At 52.0% G+C, this 21,889-nt stretch overlaps 6 protein-coding genes across 6 annotated transcripts; 1 reads left to right on the forward strand and 5 right to left on the reverse strand.

Annotated features, from left to right (window-relative positions):
• Positions 1-890: 890 nt before the first annotated feature.
• TRIREDRAFT_5119 (Fet3 ferroxidase-like protein) lies at positions 891-3,652 on the forward strand (the record flags this gene model as incomplete). The annotated part of the gene is made up of 2 exons (XM_006967704.1): positions 891-2,648; positions 3,608-3,652. 2 exons carry the CDS (start codon positions 891-893, stop codon positions 3,650-3,652), a joined length of 1,803 nt encoding a protein of 600 aa, XP_006967766.1.
• A 524-nt stretch (positions 3,653-4,176) lies between these two features.
• Positions 4,177-6,316, reverse strand: TRIREDRAFT_80645 (uncharacterized protein; the record flags this gene model as incomplete). The annotated part of the gene is made up of 5 exons (XM_006967870.1): positions 4,177-4,786; positions 4,842-5,343; positions 5,402-5,477; positions 5,540-5,915; positions 6,029-6,316. The coding sequence occupies 5 exons, from the start codon at positions 6,314-6,316 to the stop codon at positions 4,388-4,390; spliced, it is 1,641 nt and encodes a 546-aa protein (XP_006967932.1). The 3' UTR covers positions 4,177-4,387.
• Positions 6,317-6,919: 603 nt separating this feature from the next.
• On the reverse strand, positions 6,920-8,674 carry TRIREDRAFT_123274 (aldehyde dehydrogenase; the record flags this gene model as incomplete). Its single annotated transcript, XM_006967871.1, has 5 exons — positions 6,920-7,263; positions 7,330-7,599; positions 7,656-8,049; positions 8,110-8,475; positions 8,550-8,674. 5 exons carry the CDS (start codon positions 8,669-8,671, stop codon positions 6,928-6,930), a joined length of 1,488 nt encoding a protein of 495 aa, XP_006967933.1. The 3' UTR covers positions 6,920-6,927.
• An 834-nt stretch (positions 8,675-9,508) lies between these two features.
• TRIREDRAFT_50894 (uncharacterized protein) lies at positions 9,509-11,983 on the reverse strand. Its single transcript, XM_006967872.1, has 8 exons — positions 11,624-11,983; positions 11,318-11,555; positions 11,191-11,253; positions 11,042-11,119; positions 10,566-10,977; positions 10,066-10,487; positions 9,863-10,001; positions 9,509-9,802 (listed from the first exon to the last, which is right to left on the reverse strand). The coding sequence occupies exons 1-8, from the start codon at positions 11,829-11,831 to the stop codon at positions 9,659-9,661; spliced, it is 1,704 nt and encodes a 567-aa protein (XP_006967934.1). The 5' UTR covers positions 11,832-11,983; the 3' UTR covers positions 9,509-9,658.
• A 1,575-nt stretch (positions 11,984-13,558) lies between these two features.
• TRIREDRAFT_72076 (N-terminal binuclear Zn cluster-containing/DNA binding domain-containing protein) lies at positions 13,559-16,263 on the reverse strand (the record flags this gene model as incomplete). The annotated part of the gene is made up of 5 exons (XM_006967873.1): positions 13,559-14,225; positions 14,288-14,479; positions 14,548-15,194; positions 15,417-16,035; positions 16,121-16,263. The coding sequence occupies 5 exons, from the start codon at positions 16,261-16,263 to the stop codon at positions 13,559-13,561; spliced, it is 2,268 nt and encodes a 755-aa protein (XP_006967935.1).
• A 2,329-nt stretch (positions 16,264-18,592) lies between these two features.
• Positions 18,593-21,415, reverse strand: TRIREDRAFT_80654 (glycosyltransferase family 1; the record flags this gene model as incomplete). Its single annotated transcript, XM_006967874.1, has 3 exons — positions 18,593-18,792; positions 18,905-20,532; positions 20,589-21,415. 3 exons carry the CDS (start codon positions 21,413-21,415, stop codon positions 18,593-18,595), a joined length of 2,655 nt encoding a protein of 884 aa, XP_006967936.1.
• Positions 21,416-21,889: the final 474 nt, after the last annotated feature.

Below are 21,889 nucleotides of genomic sequence, written 5' to 3' on the forward strand. Positions count from 1 at the left end.
GAGGAAGAAGAGACGGGGAGAGGTTCGATCGGGAGAGGTGATGGGCAATCTAAAGTACAATCAGCCACACATGGCTGTGGAACTGAGACAAGGTCAGGACTGCAACGGCACGAGTTATTACCACTAGGGAGAAATTTTGCTTCATCTCACCCCTCCAGCTGAAAAAGGGCCGGAATCGCAACCCATATCCTGTCATCAAAACTCGAATTGACTTTCCGACGGATCGATTTGAAGACCGATCCAAGGCACACAAAGTGGAACATGGCTCAACACGGCTCGACTCTTTTCACAGCTTTAGCCAAATCAGATGATCAGATAAACCGCATCGTCCAGTCAGATGTTGTTGATGCATCTCCAGCTGCGGCGCTTCGGCTAAGACGGCAACTGGTGGCCCACCATCAAGGCCCTGATGAGAATTTGAAGATTTTGGGTTATCTGATCCGAATGACAGGAAGGAAAAAATTATCTGATCACAAACAAAAATGGCTCACATATGGTTATCTGATGCCGCTTTCACGGAAGCTCGGCAGAGCTATTGAACGCCGCGAGGGGCTCGCGGTGAGTCCAAAACGGGGGCCTGGTTCGTTGTCGGGACGAGACAACCAGGATCTGGTGTTGCGATGATCGGTAACTTTTGCTGTTGAAATTTTCATCGAGCCTGCGGGGATGATTTAGCTGCTTTCTGCCCTGTTCCCGATTCGTTTGCCGTTGGGATCTGTGTAGCAACTGATTATCTGATGGACGAGCACTCGACCACAGGGAAAGGAGAGCAGCCCTAGTTCTCTAGTCCTCTGCTACGGCCAGAAAAAGATATCAACCTTGACTTACCCACACTCGTCGGAAGACTGACAGAGGAGAGAAGCCAAGTCTGTGTCGTCGCTGTGCCAATGATGAAGTCCTTTCTGCTTCTGGTCCTGGCGGCGCTGGGCTGCCGGGCAAAGACAGTTACTTACGACTTCAACGTCACCTGGGTCACGGCCAACCCCGACGGACTGGCAGAGCGCAAGGTCGTGGGCATCAACGGACAATGGCCTCTGCCGCTCATCGAGGTTGACAAGGGCGATCAGCTCGTCGTCAACATGCACAACGGTCTGGGGGATCGGCCATGCTCGATCCACTGGCACGGCATGTTCCAAAACAACACAAACTATATGGACGGCGCTTCCATGGTCACCCAGTGCCCTGTCCCACCGGGCTCAAGCATGACTTACAATTTCACCGTCAACCAGAATGGCACTTACTGGTATCACTGCCATACGGACTACTGCTACCCGGATGGCTATCGTCAAGCACTCATTGTTCACGACGAACATGCGCCGTTCAAGTTTGACGAGGAGTTTACAATCACCATGTCTGACTGGTACCACGAGATGGTAGAAGACCTGTCGACGGACTTCATGTCGGTCTACAATCCCACCGGCGCAGAGCCCATTCCCTCCGCTTTCCTCTTCAACGACACGATGAACTCGAGCATCCCCGTTGAGCCCAACAAGACATACCTCCTCCGGCTCGTCAACATTGGCGCCTTTGTCGCGCAGTACTTCTACATTGAGGGCCATACCTTTAAGATTGTGGAAATCGACGGCGTGTACACGGAGCCTACCGAGGCTGACACGCTGTACATTGCCGTTGCTCAGCGATATGCCATTCTCCTGACGACGAAGAACCAGACGGACGTCAACTATGCCATTGTCACGGTCGCGGACTCTACCCTCCTCGATGGAATCCCGGAGGATCTCCAGCTCAACAACACCAACTGGCTGGAATACAACAAAGACGCCGCTCATCCACAGGCAACCATCAACGTGACGGACAGTACAGAGCTCGTCCCCTTTGACGATATCACGCTGGTGCCGACTGACAAGATGGAGCTCCTCCCCGAGCCAGACATGGAGATTAATGTGACAGTCATCATGAACAACCTCAACACGGGCTTCAGCTACGCGTTCCTGAACAACATCTCGTACACGAAGCCCAAGGTGCCCTCTCTGTACACAGCGATGTCGTCTGGGGACCTCGTCGCCAACAGCGAGATCTACGGCGAGTTCACGCACCCAATGATCCTCAACCACAACGATGTCGTGCAGATTGTGGTCAACAACGCCGACGGCGGCTCGCACCCTTTCCATCTCCACGGGCACAACTTCCAGGTCATTAATCGTGCGCCGCCTTATGGACCGCACTTCAACGATTTCCTGAACGGCGACCCTGTGCCGTACGATCCTAGCAATCACACGGCGTTTCCCAAGTTTCCTGCCCGGAGAGATACATTTGTGTTGCCGCCGCAGGGATACGTTGTGTTGCGATTTGTTGCGGATAACCCAGGCGTCTGGATCTTCCATTGCCACATCGACTGGCATCTTGCTTCTGGTCTGGCGATGATCCTGATTGAGGCGCCGCAGCAGATGCAGGAGCGCATGCAGATTCCTCAGGACCACCTGGATGTCTGCCAAGCCGCTGGAGTCTCGTCCAAGGGAAATGCTGCGGCCGACACGACCAACTTCCTGGACCTCAAGGGCCAAGACGCGCAACCGGGCTGGATTCCGGATGGCTTCACGCCGCGGGGCATTGTTGCGCTTGTGTTTTCGATTCTGTCCGCTATTATCGGAATCGTGAGCATTGTGATTTACGGAATGGCGGATGTCAAGGTGAAGGAGGTGGATGAAGTTGTGGCCGAGTCTGAGCAGGGCGAGGTTGCAGTCGAGGAGACTGTCAATCACTCAACAAAGGCGTGAGGAGAGGATATGAATGACGGATCGCATGCATGGATGGTTAGGCTTGGTAGATACCCGTATAATGGTGGATGGAAAACAAAAACACGGAGTTTGATGTTTATTGTAAATGACTTGACTATTCAATATTGAGGTTTTTAGTATGATGCTGTGCTGTGTGACACTTTCGTGAGGCTATCTTATAAGTGCTTGGTTGATTTGAAGACTGAAACATCACCGGATTCTTGAAAATCTCGTGCTTGTGCTTTTAATAATGATGCATTGGTAATCCGGGTCTCCATTCTTTTCAGCAAGCTGCTGAGTAGTGTGTCGAGTGGCCCCATGAACCTACTATTAGATGCGGGGGCCGGGCATTCACTCACTTGAGAGGCATCTTCAAGAGAGAACAAGTTCTCTACATCATAACGCACATCTTTCATCATTCACCATGGGCGAAGCTCATCATGCAGTCATTATGGCAGACGTACACGCAGGTCCCGACGACTCCTGGCATGGGGTTATCCAGTCAGGAACCCAATTTCCTCCCGAACCTGGTCGCTATCACCTATATGTCGGCCTCTTCTGTCCATTCGCCCACCGAGTCCTCCTCGTGCGATCCCTCCTGGGTTTGGAACCACTCATTGACGTGTCGGTCGTGATGCCTTTTCCAAAGGGCGATGATCGCGGATGGCCAGGCTGGCGATTTCCTGCTTCCAACGACGAATATCCTGGGGCGACTGTGGACAAGCTGTTTGCATCGGATTACCTACATAAGGTCTACTTCAAGGCGGATCCCGAATACAAGGGGAGATACAGCGTCCCGGTCTTATGGGATACAAAAGAGGGAACCATTGTGAACAATGAAAGCGCAGAGTTGCTGCGCTGGTTACCAACAGCCTTTGATGATGTTCTGCCTCGAGAGGGGTCTGCATCTGAACTAGATCTCTATCCGACACATTTGAGGAGCGAAATCGACGCAATTACAAAGTGGATGCAGCGGGATCTCAACTCGGGCGTCTACAAGGCCGGATTTGCAGAGACTCAGGAGGCCTATGACGAAGGCGTGGTGATTGTTTTTGCTGCCTTGAACCATCTCGAAAGCCTCATCCACCGCAACGGAGGACCGTATATACTGGGCAAGCAACTCACGGAACTCGACATCCGCGCATACACAACGATCATCAGGTTCGATGTGATCTATGTGCAGCACTTCAAATGCAATCTAGGAACAATTCGGGCGAATTATCCCGTTATTCATGAGTGGCTCAAGAATCTCTACTGGAACGTCAAGGGCTTCAAGGAGACAACAGATTTCAAGCACATCAAAGAGAATGTGAGTCAATAATCTGGACAAGGCGGGGAGCAGTAAGAAGCTGACTTGCACGCAGTACACAAAGAGCCATGCCAAGATCAATCCGCTAGCCATCACCCCTATGGGACCATTTCCTGACGTGGAAGAAGGCGTCAATATGGAATTTGCACGGATCAAGCCTGGTTCTGTGAGGCATCCGGCTGTGCTTGAAAGGCAGGCCGAGCTATATCCCTGAACAGATAGTGTGAGACAGATAGAGCGATATCAAAGCATAGAGCTCGTCGTCTATTCGTCTAGAAGCAGTCTATCGCGAAGCGAAAGCACCTATCGCCTCTAGTGTTGTAGGCATTAAGATCGATGAGTCTTATGGCCTCCCCATAGCCCGCTCAATTTCCACCAAGGCGGCCAGTACTTTCTCGTCGTATTGTCGCCGTCCAACAATCTGCAAGCTCACCGGGGCGTTGACATACTTCTCCGGGCTGTACATCTCATACACGAATCGATCCTGTTCGTTCTTCGGCACGTAGTTCGGGTCCTTGACATCCTTGGCCGGATCGACAGTGGTGACGGGGAAGACGACAGCCGGGTAGTCCAGGAGATTCCACTGTGAAGTGTAGCCCCAGTACCGAGACTGCTCATGAGGGGCGGCAGCGCCAAACGAGGGCGGGCAGAGGATGACATCGACTTCTCGTTCGCCGTTGGCTGCGGTGTCTGTCCAGGCTCTGGCGTATCTTGCACGGTACGCATCTCGTCGAGCGCAAATCTTGCGAGAAGTCAGTGAGCATCCTAGCAATAGATGGCACGAGCACAATGCTTACCTCCCAAAGCTCCTGCACAGTCATCTTCTTGACGCTCGGCTGCTCTTCGATGATGAACTTTGTCAGGGGCAAGATGGGCTCCCCTGTTTCGTTCATCAGGTTCATGACTTCCTCGCCGCCGTCGGGCCAATAGAGCCCAGAAATGATATCCCAGGCCTCATCATGACCGAGCGACTCGCAGTTCCAGTCAAACACCTCGAATCCAGCCTTTTTGCACGCGGCCACCACCTCTTCCAACGCGCGCCTCATGGGTGGATGAAGCTGGACAATGCCGTCCCACCACTGAACAGCAATCTTGAGTGGTTTTGTGAAGCGATACGGTGTCCATGCTTTGGCTGTAATGGAGGGATCAATGCGCCACGGCTCGGCAGCGACGGCGACTTTCATGAACAACTCAAGCGCATCGCGCTCGACGGTCATCGGCCCTGGAGTGGAAAGGATGGTCTCCTTGCCAGCCATGTTGGCTCTCTGTCCAAAGACGGAGATTCGCTTCGCCGTTGGTCTTTGGACGCTGTCAGCAATTTCTGAAGAGACGAAAGATGCGAGCTGACTTGACTTACTTGAAGCCGTAGATGCCGACATGAGCGGATGGACACCGCACACTGCCTCCGATGTCACCACCCACGCCCTGCGTGACTCAGTTATTGTTCTCATAGTTATATGGATGATTGTCGCGGTCATTTCACTTACCAGGAGACTTCCACGCATGCCAACCAGCGCAGACTCACCGCCAGAGCTTCCGCCGGGCGTCAAATCGCGATTGTACGGGTTTACAGTCCGGCCGTACACATTGCTGCTGGTCTCGAGGTGCATAATCGTTTGCGGCTGCGTTGTTCTGGCAAAGAATACACAACCTTCACTGTACAAAATGTCGTAGAGCAGGTTTGAGCCATGTCCCTTGTCGACCCAGGCGGCGTATGAGGCAGAGGTGACGACGTTTTCTCCCACCATGCCGTGGTGCTCCTTTGTGGAGATGGGGAGGCCAAAAAAGGCACCTTTGGGCTCTGGTAGCGCATCAAGCTGCTTTGCACGAGCGATGGCTTGATCCCAGAGTAGCTCGGTGAGACAATTGGTCTATGCTGTCAGTACTCACGTTTGCCACGCGTATGTAGTATTGGAAGGTGATATGAAAAGATCCGTAGCGCTGAAGGCTGCCTGAAGAATGGTCACGGAATTTGTGTACATACCGCTACTTGTGCCAGCGCTGCTCTGCGTAAGAAGGCTCGTGTCACCTCCTCGACCGAGATCTTTCTCTCTCGAAGTACCTTGAGCAACTCTGTGACGGAATACTTTTCCGTGATCTCGAGTTCCCGAGGCGTCAGGACGGACTTTGGCAGCTCTTGGGAACTGAGGGGTAGAACATCGGGAATGCCCTCCAACTTGGGCTCGACTTTGGCTAGACTGGCATCGCGGCGGGCTGCGGCGGAAGCTGCTTTGTCTTGCCAGATGTTGATTTGTTTGATGTTGTCACCCATCTCTGCTTGCTATATGTGTTCTTGCTTGAGTTCTCGTCGTGTCGATGAAGTGATGAAGGCGAGAAGAAGAAGATGTTGATACAGAAGGATATACGGGCCGGCTTATAACGGCTCGGACCAACGCCGGTCACCCAGCCGAGAGGCTTGGTCAAGTGAGCTCCCCTGTGTCGATAAGTGGGAGAAGCCGGCACCTTTTCGTCTGGGAATTGCTTGCCAAAAGAGGAAATCCCAGGCGCGCTATTACCATATCTCACCCGCTATTACCCCTCAGCATGTCAGGGAAAAGGAGGGGTATCGCGATGGGGGTTGTTTGATAAGATTCCGGGGACCAGCAGGTGAGACTGATAGGGCTTCTCCAAACAGTTACTTAGAATGGACAATGCGAGGAGCTAGAGAAACTATCACGTGCTGATTATTTTGTTCATCTTGCCATTGACTGCTCGGAATTCATTTTCCCTTTGATGTTTGTTGTTGCGGGTAGACGCGGGCAAAGGAGGATCACTGGACTCTTCGTACCTTACTATTCATGACAATTTGGTCCAGCAATAATCCTTCAATTGTGTAGCAACAATCCATTTTCCGCTACTTTTGGCGTCTACAGATAAATGATACTACAACTCTGTCCCCAAGTTCACATGCACCGCCTTGGACTGCGTGTACGCGTCCAGCGCATACTGCCCCAGCTCCCTCCCGATGCCCGACGATTTGTAGCCGCCGAACGGAATGCCAAAGTGCGAGTCGCCCGATGAGTTGACAAACACCATTCCGGCCTGTAGCTTGCGGGCAACCTTGTGCGCCTTTGCCAGCTTTTCAGTGAAGACTGCAGCGGCCAGGCCATAAGATGTGTCGTTGGCTTTCGCGATGACTTCTGCTTCAGTGCTGAACTTGGAAATTGCGACGACGGGGCCAAAAATCTCCTCCTTGACGATGCTCATGTCTTCGGTGGTCTATTGCAGTGATTAGAAAAGGATTCAAAACAATGGTTGTGAAGGGGAAAGGTGAGAATGCCGTACATCGGCAAAGACTGTGGGCTGAACAAAGAAGCCCTTGTCGCCGTGCTTCGCGCCGCCGTGAAGGACCCGGGCGCCGGCTTTCTTGCCCTCGTCGATGTAGCCCAAGACCTTGTCAAACTGCTCCTTTGAAACTTGGGGTCCTTGGTAAGTGTCCTCGTGGAAGGGGTCGCCAATCTTTGCTGCGTTGTCCTTGGTCTTCTGGGTGAATCTGGCGAGAAAGTCTTCGTAGATGGTGTCTTGCACATAGATTCGAGACGTTGAGCAGCACACCTAAAGCACAAGTATTAGGGTATTGTCCTGGGTACAATGAGTGTTGGTGGACGTACTTGACCCATATTGTCCATGATGCCGCTGTGGCACCACTTGACGGCCTGGTCAAGATCCGCATCTTCAAAGACAATACTCGGGCTCTTGCCGCCACATTCCAGGGTGATGTTCTTCAGATTGCTGCTGGCATACTTCATGACGGATCGTCCAGTGGCGGTGCTGCCGGTAAAGGCAATCTTGTCGACGTCCATGTGGCTTGCAAGAGCCTTACCCGAGATGTATCCAAGACCGGGAATGATGTTGACCACTCCCGGTGGGAAGCCAGCCTCGACAACGAGCTTGCCAAAGTACAAAGCCGAGAGAGGCGTTTGCTCTGCAGGCTTGAGGACGACGGTGTTGCCGCATGCAAGGGCTGGGGCAACCTTCCACGCAAGCATCATGAAGGGATAATTCCTGTCAACTCAGTCAGTCGGGAGCACTTTTGGGAGCACAAGACGTAGTTGTAGCGGATACCAAGGGATAATCTGGCCACAGACACCGAGAGGCTCCTGCAAGACATAGGCCAGCTTCTTCGGTGATGTCTCAATCGTCTTGCCCGTGATCTTATCCGCAGCACCGGCGTAGTATCGGAAGACGTTGTAGCTCTCGGTGAGATCCCCCGTGGCATCGGTAATGGACTTTCCATTGTCCAGAGAGTCGATACTTGCCAGCAGCTTCAAGTCCCTGCCAATCAGTTCCGCAAGCTTATAGATCAAGGCTCCTCGGTCAACCGCTGCAAGTTCGGACCATTCTCCTTCAAATGCGCGGCGGGCAGCAGCCACGGCTTTGTCTACGTCTTGCTCTGATGCGCCTTGGAAAGTGGCAATTTCCTCGTTATTACTGTGAATAGATGCTGTAAGCACGAGCCTGCCTCTTGATCTGATTGCTAGCTTGCATCTGGGGGAATGCCTCACGTGGGATTGTAGACGGTAAACTTTTCGCCGCTGGCGGGAATGAATTTGTTGTCGATGAACAGGCCCGTAGGCTGCTCGTAGTTAAGCCCGTTGGGCAGAGACACCTTGAAAGGAGCGGCCATATCGAATGTCAGAAGGAACTGTAATGTGATGGTGAGCGAAATGAAACAAAACCCCGGGACTTCGAAGTAGATGGTTACCTCTTATATATCACTTGGACAGGCGCATGAGACCTTGATGTAATCTGACGTGTTGCCCCTCAATGCAATTTGCCCGCCGCGGAGAACCGCACCCAACCTATAATTATTTTGTAACCATATCCAAGTCTCGCGTTACCTGAACGTGACAAACCAAAGCTACTCGAAACTTTGTCCTTAGTGATTACGCTCAGATTTCAATTCGCCATAGGGTGTCCAATTCAGCCCTACAGCTGCCCTATACGTAACAAAAGGTTTTCTCTGGCCCTGAAGTTCGAAATACTGGCTATGACGCACAAAACGGTGCAAAGACCTCCATCATGTTAGGAACCTCGTCCTGTGTTACTACGTACCTGTGTTTTAACCATCAGCATCCTTTGGAATTCTGCAGGTTATAGATCGCTGATAAGAGCCGTCTTCGATGTGGAGAGTGGAGTCTTCCCCTCACGGTAAGACGGAAGTGGTGGGGAAGACGCTGCCTCTCGACGGGATCTCGTCGAGACTTCTTCTCTCAGCTTGCCAAAGAGAGTTAAATCGTTATCGAGCTTGAGTCCCATATGAGGATTAGTAGCCGTTCCGAGCTTAGCTTACGCGAGAGGCTATGAGACCGAGCCCTATCCTGAGCATGCCTTACTCTGTTTTAATTAACCAGAAGATCCGTGACTCGATGGGACATCAAGTCCCTCGTTTGCTTGGGCGCCAACGGCGGCATTCGAGGATCATGGTTGACAACGGGGTCTACCAGGGGTTGATACTAGCTGATAGGAAGCAGCCTCATGATATGTTCATATTTCTGGTCTCGGCCCGGTCGCCAAACAGGGTATCAATCTGATTACTCTGCCCAGCCTTCATTAACTATCAATCTCTGTCCTTCGATTACAAAAAAGAGAAGCGCCCCGGTGCTTCCGCTATTCAAGCGGCCTTCTCAGCTTCAACAGTCACCACCTCGTCAGGAGAAGACCGGTAGACCATTGCGGTCAGACCAATCTCGTTGTTAATCTCCTCCATACGCTCAAAGTCGGCACGGGCGGCGCCCTCGCTGCCAAAGATGATGTCCTGGATCACAGTTAGTTTTGATGCCGGTCATACATAATGCTCGAATGGCGCATCGCTTACCATCTCTTCCAGGGTGAGACGCTTGGTCTCGGGGACGAAGAAGTAGACAAAGGCGGCACCAAGGTATGTTATAATTCCGAACAGGATATAGGTGCCATAGGTGATGCCTTGCAACATGTCGGGAGTCACTTGTCCGATGCTGTCGAAAACAGTCGACTGTTAGCATCTGACATCGCATATTCCATATGCTGCAGTCGACTTACATGAAGTTGTTCATCCAGTTGCTGGAAGCTCCCAGAGAAACACCATAAGGTCGAGAGCTCAAGGGCCAGATCTCAGCGATGAGAATCCAGGCGCAAGGTCCCCAACTGTAGCCAAAGTGTACGACGAACAGCCAGACCATGGCAACAGCCGCCCAGCCGGCCGCCTTGTGCTCCGGCCAGCTGTCGGCGTTCTTGGCGAAGAGGACGGCGATGATGATGTGGCACGTGGCCATGCCGATGGCACCGGTGATGAGCACCGGCTTGCGTCCGATTCGGTCGATCCAGAGCACGGCGGGGGCGGTGGCGACGAACATGACGATGCCGACGACGCCAGTAGCGAGCAGGGAAACGGTGTTGTCGGTCTGTCCGAGCTGCTGGAAGATGGTCGGGGCGTAGTAGAGAACGGCATTGATTCCTGTCCACTGCGAGCGATGTTAGTCATGATGTTGCGTAGCCCTTCCTGTCATCATCAAGGTCAAGGAAAGCTAGAAGATTCATACCTGCTGAAAGAACATGGTGATACCGGCGACGGCGCAGCGCTTAAGCATGCTCTTCTTCTGGAAGAGAGACTTGATGGCAACAAACTGCAGCTTGAAGTTGTTCCAGGCAGTCTGCTCACGGAGGTGAGGGAATTGCTCCGCGATGCTTCGCTTCTCAAACAGAGACTGAGCCTTGATCTCCAAGAACTCCAGCTCCACGAGCTCGTGGTCCATGGGCAGGCCGCGGAGGGTCGACAGGATGCGCTTGGCTTCGTCTTCGCGGTTGTGGTGGATGAGCCAACGAGGCGAGAAGGGCATAAAGAGCATTCCGACTAGGAGGAAGAGGCAGGGCGCGATCTGCAGGCATACGGGCACGAGCCAGGCAGCTTCACTCTGCTTGCCAAGTTCGGTGCCGCCGATATAGTTGGTGCCACTTGAGAAATTGATTGTTAGAAGAGTCATTGAGGAAGACTATATCGCTGTTTGAGATAACGTACTAGTCAATCCAGAAGGAGACCATGATGCCGAAGCAGATTGCAAACTGCTGCAGGGCAACGAGAGCACCTCGAACCTCACTGTGCATGTTATTAGTTGATTTGTGTTCAATTTCTGTCCGAACTTGAGGTTCAAGATGATCAAGACGTACGGAGGGGCCACCTCGGAGTTGTAGATGGGCACAATCATGGATAAGCTGCCGACTCCCATACCCCTATCATCAAGATTAGTACATACGAGAATGCTCCCAGACGTGGTTCATTTTCTGCCAAACATACGTGACGAATCGGCCTCCAAGAATGGCATTCGGACCAGCATCAATGGCACAAGCCTGAACAACAACACCAATGATAAAGATGCAGCAGGCAACAATGATTCCGTATTTGCGAGAGATCGTCTCGGCCATGAAGCCAGAAAACAGAGTTCCAAACCAGGCACCGAGCTCGAGAATGGCCGTCAACCAACCCTTCTTGGTCTGGCTGGCGTTGGGGTCGAAAGGATCGTATTCTCCCATGTCTGATGCCGCTTGTTAGACGCGTTTCTGAACATTCAACTCACGTTATACTCCAAGAGTGTAGACTTACGCTGCTTGAAAGAGGGCATGGCGAGAACGCCAGAGAACATGCCCTGATTGTAACCATACAAGACACCGCCGATACAGGCAAAGGCAGCCAGGCTGAAGACTCGAAAGTTCTTGACCAGAGCGCGAGCTCCACTGGCGCCCATGAGGGCCTGGCGACGATGCAACGCCGCATCATAGATGGCAGCGCCGCTGTCGGTGTGCGCGCCCATTGTGAGGAGGAGAGACAGATAAACACGGGATTGCCTGTTTGTCTTCCGTTACGCTCTACGAGAGAGGAAGTTTGGGTATAGCAGGCAAGAGACGACAATGAGACGAAAGACGAGAAGGAAGAGGGAGAGAAGAAGAAGAGGAAGAAGAAGCAAGAAAAGGCAGGCTCTCAACCGAGCTCTGTCACATCCCGGAATGCAACCCTGGGGAGCAGGACGGCCGATTACGACTATATAAATGATTTGTCTCCAGCCCAGTCAAGGCCAGTCACCACACCTTGTCTTCATGTCGCCTCCATGTTCCCGACGGCAAAGCATTCCCAAGCTCCAACACGCTGCCAGTTTGGATAATATTCGTCCACAAGAGTGTAACTCTCGGCGCTGCGGCAAGGAGTGCTTGCTCTTGTGTGCTATTTAGCCTGAATAGCCCGCAGCCTTGAAATCTTCCGTAGCTCACGACTGGCTCGAGCCGAAAGGCCCCCCAACCCCAAGCTATTGGGGTATATACCGGGGCCCCAACTTTGACAGGGGACCAGCGCTCTCTTTGGTCCTACAGGATCAAGAGGGACAGTGTGAATGAACCTGTTAACGGTCCGATTTTAGTGGCCGCCGCGACGTGTGTGGCGCGTTTTTGCTCTCCCCAGATTAACCCCGAGGGCAAAGGTGTTGGTCATGCTGGCCCCTTGTCTGTGAAGATAACGAGGAAACGAGGTTGGGAGGCGAGATGCATGTGGTTACAGATACTACACGAGAAGTAAGCCGCCCTCTACACAACTCTCTACTTGATAAATGGTCCACCTTGAGGCCAAGATGATCATGAGGCGGACAACAGCTGAATCTTGAAAGGGGGGGAAATCTCTCAAGAACACACAGGAACGCATTAAATCAAGGTTACTAGTACCGATTTCCGACCTTTTCCCCAGCTGGCGAGGCGAATAGCAGCAGTCCTCCAAGTTGCGGCAATATTACCCCACAAACCCACAAAGACGCGAATGGGGAAGCCTTGTCGGCGTCCGGGATTCTTCCCACAAGGCCGGCTATATCAACCGGCAGTATACTACACAATAGAAGCAGATATGGAGCAACCTGGAGACGTATCGAATACGGGAACAGCCGCTAATCCAAGTGTGCGCTCTGGAAGGAAGAGAGACGAGTCATCTGCCTCCCTCCGGACTGGACATCCGAGTCCGGGCTGCCTTGAAAATGGTGCCCTACCGTTGTAAATACCCACGTTTTCACTACATCCTCGGTGAAAGGGTCCGGCTAAATGCAACACTCCATCTCTTGCAAGGGTGGTGTGATGCGTGGGCAGAGCTGTTGTCGAAGGCACGTTTGATCCAGTCCCTTTCCTGGCTTGCTTGAACGGTGCTGAAGAAGAAGGTTTTGGGAGAATATTACTATCGGGCAATTCGGCACGAAAAGCAGTCGAAGTTGACGTTGCTTCTGTGTCATTTGGGGAGTGAGCCATCTATTTTGTTCCATGTCATGGCGTCAAATGCGCTACGTTGTTTGGTCAATGAAGCACGGTCAACGACCGTATGCTTTAGCGTCAGTGCTATCAAATCTTATTGTTCATCCCTTAATTGCCACCGTTCCTCGCCGCCGACAAAAAATTAAGCATGTAACACCGTCTCCGGGGGGGGGGGGGGGGGAAAGGTAATGGTTCGTCACCAGGTAGTATAGCTGAGTGAGAGATGCTCACCATCTGCTTGCTGTACCGGACGTGCTTTCTAGGTTCCTCCCAAAAGCCAGGCATCCATCTCCCATTCCATCTGTTGGTTCATCAGAAACTCCGGTTCTAAAGCCATGAAAGCCGAGTCGGCTTCCGGTGGGCCATCTCCGCCTAATAGCTGGTCGATATCTAGTAACGAGTCATCGAAGTCAACCGGAGTGTCAACTTCAGCCACTGGTAAATTTTCATTAACAATATTTTGCCCTGTAGGTGCCGCTGGTTGCGTTGAGAACGACTTTGAATCGATGGTCGAGGATGGTGTTTGTTGAGTATCAGCTCCCAGCGATTCCTTGTTGATGCGAAGCAGCTCCTCCCTCACTTCCAAGAACTCAATATTATCCAACATTGTGGCGTTACTCAAGTTCAAGTCCAGGTTCAGGAATAACCGCAGGTACTCGAGTGGCTTGTGGTCTATAAGATCCAGACACTCTGTGATCTGAGAAGCACTTCCCGATAGGAAGCGAGCCTGGGCCAGATCCGTCAGCCGTCGAATTGTCACACAAACCGCGTCGATGCCGTCGAGCCGAGGATGACACTGCTTGATCAGAGTGATCAAGGAATGCAATTGCTGCCGATGCACTTCTGCTCGTGTATTCGCGACACCCCGAGCGATGATCTTGGCGTTGATAATTTGCATCATTAGGGGCATGGCGACAAATGCGACCCTGGACACCATTCAAAGTGAGTAATGAGACACATGAAGCGCGATAGAATGCTGAGCCCTTACACACTGATAGGCAGATACTGAGCGAGCCCGAGCCGGACGGGATTCGCGAGATGTTTGATCACATTGTCGACAGCATCACGAACTTGGTCGCTTTTACCGGCCAACGCTGAATATGATCCCTCTCCACTCGCGTTTCCCGAGTCGCGAACCGCATAAAATATCTCCTGGTGGAAGATGGCCAACTTGGCGGCACTTCCAACCAAGGCGTCCGTCAGCCCTCACGCGCCGGTCACTGGGTCGAATCGGGTTCTCTCACTCACAAATAATAGGTAAACATCAAGTTGGTCTGTATTATAACAAAATGTGGCCGGATGCCCGGCTGTTCTGCATCGTCTGGGAACTGCTGCCGAGCACTGTCATACCACTCCTGCAGCTGGATCGTGCAGTTCGCTATGGCTTCATGCCTGTCGGTGGGGCTTATGTTCGTCTCGCATTCGAGCCCATGTTCCGAGACTGAGCACAGTTGCAACAAGTCTGTAACCACGATGCATAGCTTTGATATCTGCATGAAGATGTCGAAGAAGCGCCGCTTTGATTCTGCCTTGTAGACACGGGAACGATAAATTTCATCCTCAAAATCCCCCAGCTCGAGCGTTGGGTACTTCTCAGGTATTCGCAGCGTTCTACGGAGACCCAAGGCAATGATTCGGTCGCGTATATAACAGCACCACCACAAGCGTCTGAGAGATATTCTTGTTTGCGGCGGAATCTGTGGCAACTTGTCCCGGCCCGTGTTTGATGTCAAATGGTGAGCTCGAAGGGATTTAGCGTGTCCAATTGCTTTGCTTAGCCATTGACTATTTTGCTTTGATGGCCCTGGCCGTAGAGACCCAGGCCAGAATGTGAACAATAGTGCGGCCTGACCGAGAGAGACGGGATCGCATTCGATTTCGAAGTCATAAAGAATCTGGTTTGTGCATCATTTAGTTGTATCCTATCAGTAGTCGGCCTTTAGACGGACACACATGCGCGGGACTCCATACCTTTGCTTTCTTATAAAATGCCGCCGTCGCCGCTCTGGGACAGTCAAAGCCTGTTGCCTCCGCGATGGCTCCTGGAATGAACTAGGTCATTACACTGCTGTTAGAAAGGTATTGTACTTGGGCGCTCCAAAATAGAATGTTCTCACAGCACACGCGGCGAATATTATCGCCTGAAACACAAGCAATGATATCCTCTTCTCGTTGGCACACGAGTAGGAATCCCAGAACTCTCCCTCGTCAAGGAGCGGTATAATGGGATGCACGTGGAGGAAGTATATTCGAATAAATTCGTTGAGGATGGGCATAGATGGGAGGTCGAAGCATCCATTCAGCTGCATGAAACGGATATCCAGTGCTGATACGTGCAGCAGATCGGGTGGCCTGATGAAGGGCAGAGTCTCAAAGTTACTGTAAATCACGCCGTCAAGCGTGGGCGTTGGTTGATCTGTGAATGCAGCGCAGGCGCTTGGCTTTCCTGTCCCTTCACTCCCGATATGTAGTCTTGAGATTGTGCATGCTGTTCTGGGTGAGAATCCATCGAGGTTGATACAAGGGCTGTGACCCGATTTCGCATCGTTTCGCAGAGCATTGAAAGTGGCGTTTGGCGACCCTCTCAAGCTCACTGGTGTAAGAGCACTCAGTCTTTTGGCCCATTGATCGATGCTGTCTATGCCAGACGGGTTGTCGTGCCCCCTTTCTGCCGATATGCCCTCACTGATCGAACCACCGTCCTTGTGAAAAGTGTGCTTCGCGTTTGACAGCGATCTTGAGTCACGGCTCTTATTAGTTGACACATGTTTCTTCATCTACATTTTCCTACCACTGTTTATGATTATGGAAGCTGCCATACCGTTTCGACTTTCGCTCCTGGACTGCACAAGACTGGTGGTCGAGCTGGCAATTCAAGCACGGAACACCTCGAAGCGTCACGTCGCAGCGGACCTTTCTCTGGCGACAGTGGAGGCAGGCCTTGCTTGCGCGTCGTCGTGCCATTGTGAACGGACTATTCCAATAAAGTTCAACAGCAGCACGGGTGATACGATTCTGTAGAAAAAAAAAGGAAAGGAGGAGAAGTGCTCTCAACCCGAAAGAAACAATGAATGTTAACCAAGAGAACAGGGTCCGCTCCCGTGGGTCGGCACCCTTTTTCTTAGTTCTCTTTCTTTCCCCGGGAAAGTTGATGCATCACTCCCTGCGGATTCCCATACGCGGATCTCGGGACTTTAGGGAAGCTTCTCCATACTCCGCATCCTCCCGCCCCCTCCGAGGTTCTAGTGCCTCATGGCCAAGGATGATGGCAGTAGTAGCACCAATGAGTTATATCAGAAGGCTTAGAATATGCCGTGAGCTCAAGTTGAAGTTTATGGTCACCCTGCTGACACCAAGTATGAATCGAGACAAATTTGCCTCATTCGATGCAGTGCGGCAGTGGTGACATTGAATAGTAAGCACGGAAGTCTTGCGATACTGCAAACACGGTCTCACACACAGCTGGAGAGCCATGGAGTACAAAATCAGATACAGATTAGGCATTAAACTTAGACGAAGCTATAGCCTTCTCCAGCACGTCGATCTCATACTATAGCAGGCCAGAGGGGAGAACTGTTTGATAGCAGATGCATTTGCCTCGGCAAGGATCCACCCCGTCCTTTAGTGGAATGGACTCAATGGAGAGCAGTTACTTTCTCTTATTCCTAAACGCAAGACAGAATCATTCTGCGCACTTGTGGAAACTCATAGAGAGCCAAATCGAGTCGCATCGCTAAAAAGTAGAGTGGTATTCTCTGACGAGATTGATGTCGGTGGTGAAGACAAAGGTATGGCTTATGACCCAGCTGCGAGGACGCTCCGAATATTGCGAGCCTCCGAGCCTCCGACGTTCCAACAAGCCACACAAGCGGCCCGGCGGCGGCGCCCCTGCCCAAGCACGACATCAATCATTACCGATTGTGAGAGCCGGCCATGGCCCTCGAAACGCACAGGTCGCCTAGAGGGACATTGAATCATACCTCACCCGCTTTCGGAAAGCACCCATATATCGGAGCAGCAAAACACCATTTGCAGTAATGTCGTAGAAGGGCGACTCCGATCATAGTGTCGTTGTGTGATACACTGTGAAGGGAAGAAGCGGTACTCCAGTTCCCAGTATAAGAAGTCTTAGCAAATTAGGATGATGTCAAGAATTGGTTCAGTGTGAAGATATAATGAGAATTTCTTATGTGCGGACAGAGGCGGTCTCATACTCAGACTGGTAATGGCCAAGGCTACCTTAGGCGCTCTCTGAGTAGTCCCGACAAGTTGAATGGCTTGGTCCTTGTGCATTTGGACTTCATGGCCTTGTAGAAGCTACCTACCTATGCACCTCGACAGCTGAACACACTTGTTTCCTCATGAGCAACTGAGCTTTGGCGGGATGACAAGGTTCTATGCAGCCAAGACACCGATGATCGCCGTTCATGTCGCGGCTGCGTGGAGCGGCAAGTTCTAGCATGATCGGCCGCAGATTCTGTCTCTTCACAACTGATGAATTAGATACAGCGCTAGATGCAGTAAATGTGCGGCAATCCAGGGTATTCCGGGGCTGGCGGCTACTATTCCTCCTATTGAACTCGGCGGAATGTCGTGGCGAAGTCGTTTTTGTCAAGATTTCCGGTGAAGTCAGAGTGCCAGATTAATCCAACGAGGTTCAGTAAAGTATGATGAGAGCCTCATTTCGATCACCCAACGCTATGTTTGGAGGACACGAGCACAGTGACATTAGCAGCGAATTGAAGATTGATGGCTTCAAGTCATATCATATAGGCCAGGCTACTGTACATGACAATCTCGAAGCATAGGATTGCTGCTGGGACCAGAAGATGTAGCTCAGTGTTGCAAAGTGTGCCCAATAACCACGCTCTAACCCCAGGTCGTCTGTCTCACATGGCCAAAGGAGCACTATGCCCTATGACAGATTGTAAAGGGCCGTTGACCTAGACGTTCATGTAAACAAACATCAATCAGGTATCATTCTATGCTACAAAAGGTGTATCAGGCAGTTGCACAATACCAATTCAATCAAGGAGAAAGCATGTAGCAAACCACTATTGCATGTATATGTAGTCCGGCTCGCTGGGGTCGGACCGGACCGCGAATGAGTGCCGCGCCGAGGTAACTTTTGGTGGGTAATATGTCGAGAGATTTTGCTGTGTAGGTGATGTCGGAGACCAGAACCGGATGTAGCCCAATCTCCAATAGTAAAAGAGACGGGACACATTTCCCCTTGCACACACGAGGCCCTTCAGCCTGGACCAGCTCATATCGTTCTTTGAATCCAAGTCAATCATGACTGCTTTTGTGTACAACCGCGTGCTTTCCACCGCCTGACTACTTCGTCTCTTTCTTGAGGAGTGGCTCTGCGAAAGGCTTCGATTCCTTGGCGTAACCTGATGAGGATCATCTCAGCTTTGCAATTGGTGAGATGATGCTTTTGCAGTTCCTTTTCCATTCCTTTTAGTGCGTAACCTGGGAGACCAAAAGCAGCTACGAGTCATCAGTCAAAAATTCTCATCACACGTCCACTCTATCTTCAAGAAGCAGTCACGGCGAAGCGTCATCATCGCTAGACAAGCGAGCACGGTGGGATCATACTTACATGCACCCAGATTCGAGAAGAATCCCTTCGAGCCACGCCAGACGCCTTTGCCCAGGCCTTTCGCGCCCTCTTCATGGACGCTCTTGTAAGGGAGGATTATCACGCCACTGAACGCGTCCCAAATGCCCAGCGTAAACTCCTTCGCGGCCGCCACGAGACCAGTCTCAAAGTCGATGATCTGGTCGCGACGACGAACCTCAACGCCAGCGTAGCCGCACGAGGGATAGTTGTGAAATCCGTTGGCTATGTTGTAGAAGAATGCTACAGGGGCCTTCAGGCCGACCTTTGTGAGCTCAACCGCGTACCGACCGGTTGCTCGCGTCAGATAGAACAGTTGGCCGTTTCTACCTCTCTCTCGCGCATGCCAGGCCGCTTTTTGCTTGTCGTATAACGACGGCTGGCGAATCAGCGTGTCAATGTCGGCATTGTTTGTCTTGAGCGACCTTCGTGCGATTTTGTGAGCGTATAGCTCCATTTCCCTCGTCGAGAAGGTGGTTGGATTGATCCGGCGATTTGGTGAAGCTACGTTGCTTCCCACTGAACCATTCGTCGAATTGTCCGTGGCCCATGGATCAATCCATGAAGGCCTTCTATCTTCGACTTTTGTATGCTTGGGCCGATATCGCAAGGCATGAGAGTAGTCAAAAGTGGCTGTCGCGACGTCCCCCATAGGGCCGGTGAAGGCAGCTGCTAGGCCAACGAGGGGATGTTCAGCACCTTCGTCGACGTACCAATTCTTGCGCCGAATAAGCTCGAGCTCTGCAGGCTGTATGACTCCACGATCAACAAGACAGGCAACGGCAAGGCCGCTCAGACGAGTTCCTGTCTTCTTATGCCGGTGTGTCGCCAACCGACCTGGACATATCTCGCATTCGAACTGGTCCAAGCCAATCTGCTCCTGAAAGCTCTTGGCCATGGCTTCCGCACCATTTTCATCAGCGATATCCTCTGCCATTCTTTTTGCGGCTTCTTGTACGCTTGGTGTCAGAGCAACAGATATGCTCTCGGCCAGATTCTCTGCCGTTAATGACTTGAACGGGATTGGATCTGGTCCGGCTCCAGAGCGAGCAATCATCTGTCCCCAAAAGGGCTGGTCGCCAAAGAACGGAACAATGACCGTGGGCCGTCCTGCCGCAATGCCGGCGGCGGTTGTTCCAGCGCCACCGTGATGAACGACTGCCGAGACATGTTGGAAGAGCCAGTCGTGTGGACAGTTGTCAATCAAATAGACATCTTCCGTTATCCGGCACTTGTCACCAACGCCGCTCCATCCTCTGCTGATGATGGCACGGACACCCGCTATCTTGACAGCCTTGAAGAGGAGTTCCGAGAAAGCGTCGGGATCCTCCACGACGATGGACCCAAATCCGATGTATATTGGCCTCGGCCCCTTTTCGAGAAATGCTGTCAAGTCGGGCGGGGGCGTGTACGACTTCGCTAGGGGCAGGAATGAGTATCCAACAACCTCAATATGTTTGCCCCAGTCGGGAGGCTTCGGTATGAGGGACTCAGGCCAGAGGTATGTAAAAGGCACGCGCAGCCTAGATAGGAGCTGGAACCCCCACATGACGCTGATGGGATCAAGGCCGAGTTTCTGGCGCCGGAATTTGTTGATCAGATCTCCAAGACTACACCGAGAAACATTAGCTGATGACGCGCCGCATTTGAGCAGTGTAAGACGAACCCTTGCCACATCAACAGCTCCATCATGATGAAGGAAAGGTAGTTGGCCGTTTTGGCGTCCGCGCCGCTGTAATTCATTGAAGCCAGCGGGTGTGGAAACGCAGTGGTGGGAGAAAATGGCATAGTAAAGACCATATGCAGCGGGACCCCCAGCTTCTCGGCGCAGTGAATATGGGCAATAGATGGCGGGTTGGCGATGATTGCATCTGCAAGAAAAAGATCCTCGACATTCTCGACATCTGTGGCCCTGACTGGATCCCCCATTCCGTCGCCCGCCTCTATGCAACCTCTCCAAGCACGGTTGATAATCTCCCACATCTCTGCCCTCCTCTTGCCTATGTCGCCCGCTCTGACACTTTTTCGGCTGGGAACCAGGCCGGGATTCCTCACCATGTACGACATCAGTGCCTCAGGATCGCCGCCAATGTTGAAAAACTCGACACCCTGGGATTCGACAAAGTCCTTGAAGGCGGGATGCGTGCAGATACGTACTCGATGTCCATAGGGCGGCTTGGACAGCAGTTGAGCAATTGGTATAAACGGCTGAACGTCCCCACGAGAACCGACGATGAGTATGGCAATGTTCAACGGTGGGCAAAAACCACCGGTCGATTTTCGTCTACAGATACCTGGGACAGAGCAAGGATTGGTCTGCACTCGTTTTGACGTCTCTTGTAGGTTCTTGCACCATGTCGCAAGACTTCCAGCATCATCGTGGAAGCACAGCTCGAATCTGCCGTCTTCCCCGACAGATGTGATCTGTTTCTTGAGTCCATCGTCAATGGCGATGTGGCCGGCCGCGTTTGATCGGGTTCGACTGAGAAGCATGTTGGATTACTTGTACACCAGCCACAGTGACTGCTTGTCCAGAGGTGGTGTCAATAAGCAAATCATTGTATGGGAATTCTCAAGGCAAGGTGAAGAGCGACGGAGGTGTAGATGTTTGCCTAAGCACTTGTCCATAACCATGAGCTTGTTCTCCCATCTGCCGACAGCTTCCGCACATGAGAGGTCGCCCATCCGGTAGATCCGCCACTAACAACAAGCTTAGGCGCTGTCTGGGGATATCTTACATGCAGTTAGCAAGTGCTTGTGACGTGTTTGGTCTATCTCGCATGTGCAATTGCCACTTCATAAGCCAAAGCTGCCAAACCGGTTCTGGGCTCAGACGCCACATGCGCTGCCTGTCGAGCTGAACAGCACAGTGGCAGATGTTCTTCCACATGAGATGGGCGTACAATGGCATTACCGATCTTGATAATATTCGGCACCTCTGCTAGTTGCTCGTCAACTTCGATCCTA

Source organism: Trichoderma reesei (genome assembly GCF_000167675.1).
Source record: "Trichoderma reesei QM6a unplaced genomic scaffold TRIREscaffold_19, whole genome shotgun sequence".
Classification (NCBI taxonomy): Eukaryota; Fungi; Ascomycota; class Sordariomycetes; order Hypocreales; family Hypocreaceae; genus Trichoderma; species Trichoderma reesei.

Bases quoted from the DNA above. Each gene is read 5' to 3' on its own strand.
- TRIREDRAFT_50894 (XM_006967872.1), bottom strand. From the start codon at position 11,831: ATGGGCGCGCACACCGACAGCGGCGCTGCCATCTATGATGCGGCGTTG. The intron at 11,556-11,623 runs GTAAGTCTACAC...AAGCGGCATCAG, and splicing joins CATGCCCTCTTTCAAGCAGC to ACATGGGAGAATACGATCCT. The intron at 10,488-10,565 runs GTATGAATCTTC...CATCGCTCGCAG, and splicing joins TCACCATGTTCTTTCAGCAG to TGGACAGGAATCAATGCCGT.